General features: G+C 32.7%; 1 protein-coding gene and 2 non-coding genes across 3 annotated transcripts; all 3 read left to right on the top strand.

Moving 5' to 3' along the window:
- The first annotated feature begins 1660 nt into the window (after positions 1-1660).
- TRNAG-GCC (transfer RNA glycine (anticodon GCC)) lies at positions 1661-1731 on the top strand. The gene has a single exon. It is a non-coding gene; the product is annotated as a tRNA-Gly (tRNA).
- Positions 1732-1736: 5 nt separating this feature from the next.
- Positions 1737-1822, top strand: LOC112323700 (small nucleolar RNA snoR114). Its single transcript, XR_002977191.2, has one exon. It is a non-coding gene; the product is annotated as a small nucleolar RNA snoR114 (small nucleolar RNA).
- Positions 1823-4747: 2925 nt separating this feature from the next.
- LOC7454570 (gamma carbonic anhydrase-like 2, mitochondrial) lies at positions 4748-8683 on the top strand. The gene is made up of 2 exons (XM_024582797.2): positions 4748-5198; positions 8081-8683. Exons 1-2 carry the CDS (start codon positions 4820-4822, stop codon positions 8455-8457), a joined length of 756 nt encoding a protein of 251 aa, XP_024438565.1. The 5' UTR covers positions 4748-4819; the 3' UTR covers positions 8458-8683.
- The last annotated feature ends 4100 nt before the right edge of the window (positions 8684-12783 follow it).

The following is a 12783-nucleotide window of genomic DNA, read 5'->3' on the forward strand; positions in this document are numbered from 1 at the left end:
CATTACTTAAGTGCATTTTTTATACTTTATATGTTTACGTGTTCTTTTTATATAAAATATTGTTGTTTTGTTTTGTTCTCTTAGGTAATGTATCAATTTCATCGAATTAATTTTATTTTCTTCATTTCAACCATATTAAAAATGATGCTTAATTTTTTTTAATTTGCTTTTTATAAATTTATTCCGATCTCATAGTTCAATTTACAGGTTTAACATATTAATTTAGGTTGACTTGAGTTGTTTTATTTGTGTCGTTTTTTCTAATTAATTTTTCTCGATATCATCCTCCAACATTAGATTAGCTGGAAATTAAATAAGGTGATTTTTTTTAATTTATTTTTTATGAGATTACCTTGATCTCAATTACGAGTTTGACATGTTAAACTAAGTTGATTTTATTTATTTTTTTGGTTCTTTTTAATTGAATAATATTTTTTAAAATTGGGCTTCATGATTTTTTTTATTTGCTTTTCATAAAGTTATTATGATCTCATGACCCGGGTCGCGGGTGTGACAGGTTATTCTAAATTGACTCTGTTTATTTTTTAGGTAACTTTTTAATTGAATATTTTTTTTTAATTTCACTTTCTAACAACTCAATCTTTTTATTTTTTAATTTTGATATTTTTATATTAGGTTGTTTAGGAATTGAGTTTTATAATTTTGTTTAATTTTTTATATGAAATTATCCAAATTTTATAAATAATTCTGATCAATATAATATATTATAAACTCAATATTTAATAAAATGCTACATTTCCAAATAATCTATTTAAAATATCACAAACACAACATTTTAAGTCTAAGAGTTTGTTTGTCTCTGAAGCAGCGTTTGTGTTTCTTCTAAACGCACTAATAATGGTGTTCGGTTATCGATTGAAAGTAATATATAAATTGTAGGCCCCATCATTTATTCGAGGCAGAACCTCGATTATGAAAAAATAGTTTTTTACTGCTTTTTGCAACTTCAACCACAAGTTAAACTTTCTTATACGACCGACATAGTGAATTAATTCACTCTGCACTATTCCTTTTATAAAAAATGAATAGTGCAGAGTAGGGTAATGCTGACATTGGTAATGAATATTTTTTTTTCTAATTTCTAAAATATTTTTATTAACCATGTTATTTAAGAAAAAAAAAACTCTAATTTTCTCTACTTCGGAGATTGAGGCAGTGATCATGGATAAATTGTATACTACATTATTGGGTTATGATTGTTTGTAAAAGGTTGTTTTATTTTTTTTAAAAAAATTATATGAAATATAAAATAAAAAAACATGTTTATATATTTGGGAATGAAAATTATTTTTTCAATTCTTTAATTTTTTTAAAAAATAAAGAGCACTAAAATAGTTTTTTTTAAGAATTATTTGCTATAAAAATAAAATCCGTGTATGGCAGTCTTATATTTTTCATTTTATTTTATTTATATATATAAGAATTATTTCAACCACATTTTAGCCAAATACATATAAATACTAAATCTACATAAACCAAAAATACTTTTTATAAAATAATTTTTTTTAAATAACAACCACAAAATACCAAACACAGTAATTAAACTCTATCTTCTGAACTTTTATGATAAATGATAAAAATCCATGAAATGCACGCATACATACGTGAAGTAATATGTATTGCAAATTATAGTCAACAAGCACCAGTGGTCTAGTGGTAGAATAGTACCCTGCCACGGTACAGACCCGGGTTCGATTCCCGGCTGGTGCATTCCCAAGCTGTGAGGATATCTGTGCTCATGTGATGATAGGGTCTATCACTACCGTCTGATCTGCGGACGAATTCGAGTGCATCTGAGCTTGCCCTTTTTCTTTTGTTTTATATTTTGTCAAATTGCATCACTGCCCATCCTCTATCTATATTCCAAAATAAAAGCTTTTTTGCTATATTTTACTTTACTTTCCAAATGTTTGTAATTACTTATTTGAACTCATTCTTTTCTTATTCGTTCAATCGGATCCCCATGCTTAGCATTGTACCCGATGATGTATAAACTAATTTTAATCACATTGAAAAAGAAGGAAATTAAATGTGAGCATAAGCTTGTAAGATTACAAAAAGAAAATTTTTGGATTTTCAAAAAAAAAAAACATAGTAATGGATAATAAATTTTTGGTGACATATTATCTTTGATTATATGATGATGTCAAATCCTAAATATATCAAGTGTTTTTCCCGTACTCATAGGGTGTTCGGTTGTCTTTTTCTTACTATATTAAATTATAAACGAGAATATAGATATATTAGAATACAAAAGAGAGCACAATTACACGTCACCAATATTTATTTAAATATGGTTAATTGTTATTATTTTATTAGTGGCTTGAATGAAACTCTGAAAGAGTGCCCATTTTATTATTATTTAACCTGTTAATAGTAAAAATTGCACATCAGTTTTACTGATGGAAAGTGATAAAAAAAAGTATGAAAAATGAAAGTTAATTTGACAAGAAAATAATGAATATTAAAAAATATAACCCAAAAAACTCTAAAAAAGTGTTTGTTGCTGACAAAAATCCACATAAAACTCCATATTTTGCTGTATTCTATGTTTTCATGCATTGAATGAAGGCTAGTTGCAGACCTATCATTGGTTTGGATGGGTGTTTATTGAAGCATTGTTGCAAGAGACAAATGTTATGTGCAATCAGAAGGGATTGAAAGAACCAAATATTTCTCGTTGTACCAGGGATAGTGAAAATTGGAAGTAAAGGAACTTGAACATTGATGAGGCTGGAAAGGATGTTTTACATGCTTATAAAACTGGATTTGTAGGACTTAGTGGATCCAACGACACTTGTAATAAAAACACTTTAATATTTAAGTCAGTATGATATTTATATAGGTGGATGGAAGAGTGAGTTGTATTCTCTAGACTTAAATGATTTTTAAACATTGTTTAAGTTTTGTATTAGACTTGTGTTGAGTTTTATGTTTGTCTAGAAACCTGAAGTCTAGAGAAATGAGTTTTATAGAAACTTGAAGTCTAGAGAAATGAGCTTTATTTATGTAGATTTTCTTAAGATAAATATATTAAAAAATATTATAGTTTTAATATGTTTTATATAAATATCTCATAAACATCTAAGTTATAAGATATATATAAAGATGTGTAAATTGTATAAAATACCATGATTGGACTTGACCCTAAAATTAATATTACCATGTAGTTTTTTTTTTTATGTCATCAAAGTCACCTAAGTCTTTCAAACAAATATGTTTGGAAGACTTAACCTAATAAGAGTGAGGAAAGAAATACTTACAGTAGATAATGTTATTTTTTTTTGGCATACAAGCCACCATAAAAGTTGTTTATGGGCATGGCTTTGGGGCATAGCCATGTAGCATAGCCGTGGGTGTAGTCATAGGCGTAGCCATATACATAGCCAGGGGCGTTGCCTTGGGTGTAGCTGTTGGCGTAGGCACGTGGGGTGTAGTCGTGGACGTAATCGTTGGCGTAGCCGTGCACATAACCATTGGCTTAGCCATTGACATCACATGTCGTTGGTGTATCTGTAGACATAACCACCGTTGTGTTGAGGTTTTGTTAGCCATAAAAAGAGCTTTTGAGAAACAAGAATGAACTGATTTTTTGTACAGTTCCCATAGATGATGCCAATGACGAGGCTAGAAAAAAATTCTCTGGAGAAAGATTAGGGGTGTTTTCCATGGCTGATAAAACTAGATGGAAAGGAGTTGGTGAACCCGACAATAACTGCAAAAAAAACACTTTTATGCTTAAATCAATATAATGTTTGTATAAGTGACAGAGACAATGAGTTGTATTCTCTAAACTTAAACTTCCTTAAACCTTATTGAAGTCTTGTATTAGACTTGTGTTGTGTTAGACTTGTGTTGAGTCTTGTACTTGTCTAAAAACCTGAAGTCTAGAGAGATGAACTCTTGACTCTAAAGAGATGCATCCTGTTTATATAATTTTTTTTTTAATATTTTTTTTTAATATATCTATAAATATTTAGGATATTTATATTAATTACCTTACAACTTAGATATTTATAAAGATATTTATGAAAATCTGTATATTGTATAAAACACCATAGGCCTAATTGGACTAGGCTCAAAAATTAGTATTACCGTGTAGTTTTTTCATGTATCATCAAACATGTTTTTTTCTAGGCTTAATGTTTTTTGAACCTAAGTGCCACATGACTGCAAAATTCCACTTCATCAAGATTTTAAAAAGAAATTCCTTTACATATTTAAGTTAAGAATCTATTTCATAAAGACTAATTTATTGAATTGATATAAAAAAAAAGCCATTTTAAAGGGTTTTGAAGAGTATAGTTATTAAACTCAATCTGAAAATAGATTTTGCACAAGATCCAATTCATGATCAGGTTGGTTAACCCGGGTTAATAAAAGTTTTTTAAAAAGATAAATTAATGTTATTTTGATGTTTTTTTTAAAGTCTACCTGAATTTTGATTGGTTTGATCAGGACAAACTGAAATAACTAAATATTAACTTTTTTGACACTCATTCTAGTTCAGGGAATGGATTGGCTGGTTTCGAGATTTAACCACATGGCTGACTGGGTTTATAATTGTGGCTCCTTGCTTGGGGGTGTATCGTTGGATATTTGGATGTAATAAAACTAATTGAACAAAAGAATCAAGCCCTAATTCTCAGCCCATCAAAGCCCAAAAAACATAAGAGGACCTTAGGCCAGTTTCACAAGCCCGAATATCATCTCCCAGTCCTCACTAGCTCCATTTTTATTTCTGTTCTGCTTGTTCAATAAACTCAAGCTCCACAAAAACAGTGATTAAAAAAAAAAAATGGCAACAACCCTAGCAAGAATAGCCCGAAAATCCCTAACAACCACCACCGCTTTCTCACTTAACCGTCACTTCGGGACGGAGGCAGTGGCGGCCGCGACAGCGTCGACAAAATCGATAACGCCATCAGCAGATCGGGTGAAATGGGACTATCGAGGGCAGAGACAAATAATTCCGTTAGGTCAATGGCTGCCAAAAGTAGCTGTGGATGCATACGTGGCACCAAATGTGGTACTCGCGGGTCAAGTTACTGTGTATGATGGAGCATCCGTTTGGAATGGAGCCGTCCTACGTGGCGATCTTAATAAGATCACCGTCGGTTTTTGCTCTAATGTTCAAGAACGGTGTGTCGTTCATGCTGCCTGGAACTCTCCTACAGGTTAGGGTTTGTTTTATTGTTTAATTTGGGATCTTCTAGATATTTTAGTAATTTTGAGTTAGATTAGGGTTGTTAATGTATAAGTTTTGATTGATTACTTAGAATTTCGTGATTTGATTGTTGAATTTCTGTTTGGGAATTTCTAATTTGAAGTGGGTATTTTAGTAATTTTATAATTTATTGGTTGGAATGGATGCAATAAGTGAAATGTGATTTTAGGGGTCAATGTATTTTTGGCTAGAATGAGCTGAATTAGAATTGGAGGCTTGAAGTGATTGAGAAGGCAAGTACGGAATTTGAAGTATTTGAGTTTTGATTATTCTATATTGACATGATAATTTTTGGTTTCTTAAAGCGGGGTGTGTAAATTAAGGGCAGGCTCAGTCTCTTATTTAATAGATTTTGATGGGATTCGATCAAAATGACATTGATGATGATGAATGACACATTTGCTGCTTTGTTTTAATTTATTTTTCTTCCTTTTGGCTTTCTTTTTTTTTTTTTTTTAAATTTTTGGTGTAAATTAGAAATGGTGAGTTATTGATTTTGTGTTTCTGGCTGGCATTTTTGGATATCCCCATGCAAATCTCATTTTGTGTTGCGTATTGAAAGAAGGAAATAGAAGGTGTAATCTGTAAGTGTCCTTTTGTATTGGTTATAGAAAGAAGGAAAGTAAAGGTGTTTTTAGGAACATGAATGAATTGTAGCTTTCAAGAGATCTATATTTGAAATTTGATAGCACTTTGTGTTATGACCTCCATGGAATGAATACTTCATTAATAAGGGTTGTCGTTGTTGAAATTTGTAGACTCAATCTATTTTTTACTTTTCATCTTTGTGGATTTTGTGCTCATATGAGTATCATGTAAGCTTTCAGAAAAAAAGATGGAGTGGTGGAACAGGAAAATAGATACTAAGGAAGGTAGACTAAACCTCTACTTTGATGAATGAAATCATGTTTTGAAGTTACTAATTTTGCTTAGAATTGTTTAGACCAGCTTGTTTATATGTCTCTGATACTCTAATGAATGTTGTTTCTACACTGTCTAAAGAGAAATAAGAAAAGCGATCAATTTTTTGTCCCATGAAATAGCCAGCATGTCATCAAAAGTATTATAGTGCGGATATGTGCAATGAGCATGTTTTAGTTGGAGGTTCAATCTGTTAAATGATTTCTATGCCAACGTCTGATGGTTTCTGAAGCAGTTACTTGATTGTTTATATTTAAATTACAGTTTTCTAGAATTAAAGAATAGGTTCTCACAATCACATCAATCCACTAAATCGTTGCTTTAAGCTTTTAATTATGGCTAGGTGCTGTTAAGTAGAAAAGTGTTTGAAAATTGGTATGGAAACTTCGACTTTATATGCCTCTAATCCTGCTTCCAACTTAAAACAAATTGTGACCATAAGGAAAGGTATCTTCTAGTATATTTGGTACGCCATTGGTGATTTGAGCGATAGACTTGTAGCACTGCCTGATATTCTATTAGCATACTGATATCTGTTCTGTGTATGTGTGCGCCCATCTGTGCATGTTAGGGTGTGTGTGAATTGTGAAAGCTTCCTGTCATGTAATTTGTTGATTCTTTATGGCTTTAGATTGGTCCTTTCCCAGTAGGTTCACTAGCTTGTTCGAATTAGAGGCACTTTGTATTTGAACCTAAAGATTTTTTCATGTTAAATTTTGTTTTACCTAGACATTAGAGATTAAGATTTTGGCAACTACATATTCAATAAGCCAAGTTATTCCAATAGGGCCCCATACTTTATGGAAAATGTGGACACCTAATATGGTATATAGTTGTGGTTTGATAAAATTTGTACTTCATGCTGAAAGAACCCTAGCTTAACCAAAAGGTCCTTGGATTTGATTTTTGCTTTTCACTAGTGCACTTTCTTTCGTTGTTACTTGTGATTGGCTGTTTTGAAGTGAGCAGACACCACTTGTCTCGTCAGTATTTTTTAGTATTGGTAGTTAAAAATCCAAATGGTTTAATTTTCAAAGCGATCATTTATCATCTTGACAGCAACCATTGCATATCCATCTAGCATTCTGTTCTAGCTGTCATTTTTGGCTTGTTTTTCTCTAATCTTTTGTGGCCCACATGTTGACCTCGTTAAAGTTTTTTGTCATCTCAAGTACCTTGCATTGTGAAAATAGTCTAAAAATATGTATGTATAATAGTTACTGCTTGTGTGTTTGGAGAGATTCCTTTATTTTGCTAGTCTTTACCTATGAATTTATATGACTTGCGTGTGATCTTTTACCTTGCATGGGTCCATAGCATCTGGGAACTGTTGCTAAATATACCAATAAGTGATGGAACTACACTGGCATAAAGTTTGCATGGGTACTATGGGCAACATAGCATGTTTACCATGGCTTTCTGTTCTTGATATCTTCATACAGCTTCTCAGGTTCAGGGTGACTTGGTTTGAGGTGAAAAATTGGATGTAAATTGTTAAGGGCATAAAAGTTAGATTTTTAGGATGTTTGTTGTGTTAGCAAATTGGTAAGTAAATTGTTAGTGTAGAGAGATAATGTTGAAATTAAATCAGTGGCAAGGTTGAAGAAACATAAAAAATTACGTGGGTTGTTTTGAGGAAAAAAGGGAGAGACAAATAGTTTGGAGATGATAGTTCCTCCCAAGGAAAACAGGGAGGTTTGTTTTTTAGTCTTCTTCCCTTAAAAGTTTCCCCTGTGCTTAAAACATACCAAGCAAGATTAGCAATTAATGCATTGATTATCGTCCTTCATTTATCTCCACCCAAAAGCATCCTCAATGTAAAATCTTCTACAGATGCAAATACGTGGCTCCTTGTTATGAGCTCCACTGAAGACCTGTGATTTTATTTTTTGTACATCTTTTATGTGTCAGGACTGCCAGCAGAGACATCCATTGAAAGGTACGTTACTATTGGTGCTTACAGTCTTTTGCGGTCCTGCACCATTGAGCCAGAATGCATCATTGGGCAGCATTCTATCCTCATGGAAGGATCTTTGGTGGAGACGCACTCTATCCTTGAAGCTGGGTCTGTGGTTCCACCAGGAAGAAGAATTCCAACTGGTGAACTTTGGGCTGGAAATCCAGCAAGGTTTGTCAGGACTCTGACCCACGAAGAAACTTTAGAAATTCCTAAACTCGCTGTTGCAATCAATGATCTCAGCAAAACCCATTTCTTCGAGTTTCTTCCCTACTCCACAGTATATTTAGAGGTTGAGAAGTTGAAGAAGAAGTTGGAGATTAAAGTTTGATTCTTTTTGGCCGTTGTGTTTCTATGTATCAGTCAACTGTAGCATTTCTTGCATTCAAATAAACAGCTCGAGAACATATTGAAGCAAGCTTCTCTGTTCTTTCTGTTTGTATTTGATTTTCTCTGATTGCTGAAAGAGCCGGTTGTGAATTTCAACCAAATGGGTTTATACAAATCACGAAAGACACTTTGTCAAGTAATCCTATTTACCATAAACTTTTGTTCAAGATTACTGCACCTGGCTTTGTTTTATTAGTTTTGTTCAATGTAAGTGAAGATGCTCCAGTTCAGTGGAGGAAACAGCATCGCAATGTCTATGTGACCTGCCGGCCGAAAACAACTACCGGTGATGTTGATAGGCGGGTTGTCATGTGGGGGACAAAGGATTTAAACTTTTCCTCTCCTTCTGTTGTAGAAAAATACATGGACTGGGATCACAGAATCGAGGGTTGGTGGAAAGTTGTAATGATAGATCCATCAACCCTATCCTTTTGCACGAATCTGAAGCACCAACCAAACCTAGCCATTTTGTAAATTAAGAAGATATTATATTGTTGCACGAGTGACTACTGCAACTCTTTTACTCTAATGGTAGCAGCCCCTTTGTTTTCTGTGTTCAGGTCAGGTCAGGGTCAATGGCCATCAAGATAACTCTAATTTTAATTTAAGGAGTTACTATTCATCCACCAAGTGAATTGACTAGAAAGGTTTAGATTAATGAAAGGATCTTTGTTTAATTAAAAAAAAAAAGGTTACAAAGAGCCGAGGAACCTCTTCTCATGTTGGGTTCTAAATCTTGCTTTCTATTGGATTTTAGGGCAAGGAATTAGGTATTTAGTCATCGGAGAAATAAGAATGTGTGTTTGGTATTGTGGTAATTTTTATGGTTGTGATTTGAAAAAAATTGTTTTATAAAAAAACATTTTTAGTTGAGGTTGGTTTGGTAAAATATATGTTTGGTTGAAACTCTAGTTGAAATTGAGGTTGAACAAAAAGTGTATAATATGTTTGGTCAAGAATGCTTTTTAAATTGAAGTTATAAAATAACTAAAAAAGATATATATTAATATTGATGGTTTTTAATTTAAATATTATAAATTTAACTATTGCTATTACATCATGAAATAAACAATACTTTATATAAAGTATTTTTTATTGTTTCATTAAACTATCTGCAATTCCATCACGTACGAAATCCATCCGACAAGAACCACAGTTTTCATGGCTTCCTGAGCGTGCAACAACATCAGGTAAAATATCATCAGGAACAAAATTGGGATTGCGATCAAATTATGCAAATGCTACGTCATCATGTAATCTTCTTCTAATGTAATTATGTAGTGGCATTGATTAATGTTAAACACTAGTTTTTTGAATAAAACACAATATATGATAATTTCTTTTTGGATTTTTTTATTTTACTGGGTCGGACTGGTCCAATGCATTTAGGTTTGGATCAGACACGGTCCGGCCATGAACAATGTTCACATGCAACATGAACAATGGAGAATGCAGAGGACGAAGGAGAAGGAGAAGGAGAAGGAGAAGGGAAAGAGCAGGCTATCCCGCGCAGCGGTGATGTCTAGTTGACGGTGAAAACAGCGGACGCCGGTGGTGAATTGAGAGAGCTGCCCTTCATTGTTCTCATGCAACATAAACAGTGGAGAGTGAATTAATTCACCCTCTACTGTTCACTTTGCAGAACATTGGAGAATGCAAAAAACGAAGGAGAAGGAGAAGGAGAAGAGGAAGAGCAGGTTATCCTATGCGGCGGCGATGTCTGGCTGGCGGTAGAAACAGCAGAGGCCAGTGGTGAAAGGGAGCTACTCTTCACTGATGGACAACGATCCTTTTTTCTTCTGTTTTTGCTCTCCTTCTTCTCTTTGTATTGCGTGCCTTTGTCCACAGTTTGTAACACAAATTGAAGTTGTTTTTTTGTTAACCTGCGGTTCAAACGCAAATAATAATAGGTTTCACAAATAGAAAACTGTGTTTAAAATATAACCAAACAATTTTTTTTTTTTTTTTTGTGGTCTGCTCCAAACACAAAAGCAGCCACAAAAGCAAATACTCTCTTATGAGGAGAGTGGGCTAGTCATTAGGCATGCGAGGGAGCCCACCCTTAGAATCTAAATGATCAATTGCTTAAACGGATTAGCTAAGCTGGATGGATATCCATTGCCAATTCACATTTTTAATAATATAATTTATTTAAACTCTTTTCAGTCTCCATGACAACATTAATGTCTTTTTATTTTAATATTTTAAAAATATTTTTTAAAAATTAATTTTTATTCTATTTTTTTAAATTAATATTTTTTTGATATTTTCAAATCACATATTAAAAGTAATTTTTTTTGAATGAAAATATATATTTTAATATATTTTCATATAAAAAATACTTTAAAAAACAACAACTAATACACTTTTAAATATCATGAAAATAACAAGCCGTAATCATATATTTGCAAAAAGAAATTCTCAAGCAACTAGTAGCGATTTGACATAACATGAACAACATTATTATTGTTCTTCATAAAAATGTTTTAAGAATAATAATACTACTGTTTCCAAGGGCCGCTGCCCCACTACATGATACGGATATTCCCCAGTCCTTGAACAACATGAACATGCATGAACTGAAGAATGGACCAGATCATCGAGGTTTGTCAACTCAGCCTCTCCATACACTTGCTGTTTCCTACCATTAAAATTTAGACAGGGAGCTAGTTCATGTTTAACTTAAGTTCTCTAGTGGCATAGAGATTTTTAACATATTGTAAAACTCAAATTAATTATTGTTTTTCTGATAAAGACGGGAATTATTGTTGCCTTTCAAAATATTATTTATTGCTTCAATTAATTTCATTAAATAACAATGAGACGATTGGATTAGCCAGGACATAAAGCTAGTAATAGTAAATTAATATAGTAGTAACTTTCTTATTTATTTATTGGAAGGCTCATTGTTTTCTTAGACTATACAATAGGTATGATTAAAAAAATATTTTTAATGTCAGGTAAAAAAAATATATTTTTAACATTCTTTGAGATGATCCATCTTCTTTACATAAATAATAATAATAATAATAATAAATAAATTATCTAGTAGATAATCCAATGGTAAGAGTTTGGAATCAAATGATTTGATCTTCTTATGGTCTAGGTTTGAGTTTTGTGGTTACTAATATGATGGTCATTGGAGGGTTACATGGTCGTTAACTTCAGGGTCCGTGAGATTAGTCGAGGTGCGCGCAAGCTGGCCCGGACACCCACGTTAATTAAAAAAAATATACAATCTATAGTCACTAGAATTCATCAACCTTTATGTTATTAAATGAAGTTACTAGATTCACAATAGCTGGGCCATAACTATTTGTGGTAATATAGCATTGTGAAAATTTTCGTTAGTATCATGTAATTGAGTTTATATTGGCTTTAACTGTTATAATTTGAAAAATTATTATTTATATCTTGAATTTTATACACATGCTAATATTTAATATTATTGTAAAAAAATTAATAAAAATATTTAATTATTTATAAGACTGTTATTCTTTTTTATTTAATAAAAAAAGATTTTATATTAAATATCACAAGTTTTCCGATTAATTAAAATATAAAAAAACTTAGCCATTCCCCCCATCTTCTTTCTTTGAACACCAAACCTAGCTGTCAACTCCCCTTCTTCAATCCCTCACCAGTCACCGTCCCTAACAGCAAACTCACAATCTCACCAAACCCACAATCCAGCGCGCCGAACTCTATAGCCATCTTTGATTTTGTTGTTAACTCTTACAGCCTTTTCTTGCAATCTGCCCTTTCGGTTTCTCATAAGCTCCAACCGAACACGGGAAGAACAGTCAAAACACCAAGCCTGTTGTCCAGTTTTCGAAGTCTCACGATTTTGACCACTCCCAATCCCACTCCATTTCGTTTGTTGTATAAAATTGACCCATCAGGGGAGGTAGGTGACTAATAAGTTGATTCAATGGAATGACAAGTAATGACTGATGCACAGATAGTGCAAAAGGACCTCTCTTTCCCAACAAAGTTACAAGGTCCTGGTTGGTGGCCTAAGCTGCAGATAGAAGAAAAAACTAGTTAATCCACTCCCACCATGATCAGTTTCCTTTTCCTTTCTTTTGTTATGTTTCTTAGATATAGTTAAAGCCAATCGATGAGCTCGTTTTAGGAATAAAAAACACTACCCTAGTCCACCTCATCATAACGATATGATGACAAGTGACAAGCTCAAACCTACAACCTCATTTTGGTTGAATAAGATGGAGGCTGGATAATAGATTTCTCCCCCCATTTGATGATA

Source organism: Populus trichocarpa, chromosome 12 (genome assembly GCF_000002775.5).
Source record: "Populus trichocarpa isolate Nisqually-1 chromosome 12, P.trichocarpa_v4.1, whole genome shotgun sequence".
NCBI classification, from domain to species: Eukaryota; Viridiplantae; Streptophyta; class Magnoliopsida; order Malpighiales; family Salicaceae; genus Populus; species Populus trichocarpa.

Coding starts and splice junctions, on each gene's coding strand:
- LOC7454570 (XM_024582797.2), top strand. CDS start 4,820: ATGGCAACAACCCTAGCAAGAATAGCCCGAAAATCCCTAACAACCACC. Junction 5,199..8,080: donor TGCCTGGAACTCTCCTACAG/GTTAGGGTTTGT, acceptor TTTATGTGTCAG/GACTGCCAGCAGAGACATCC.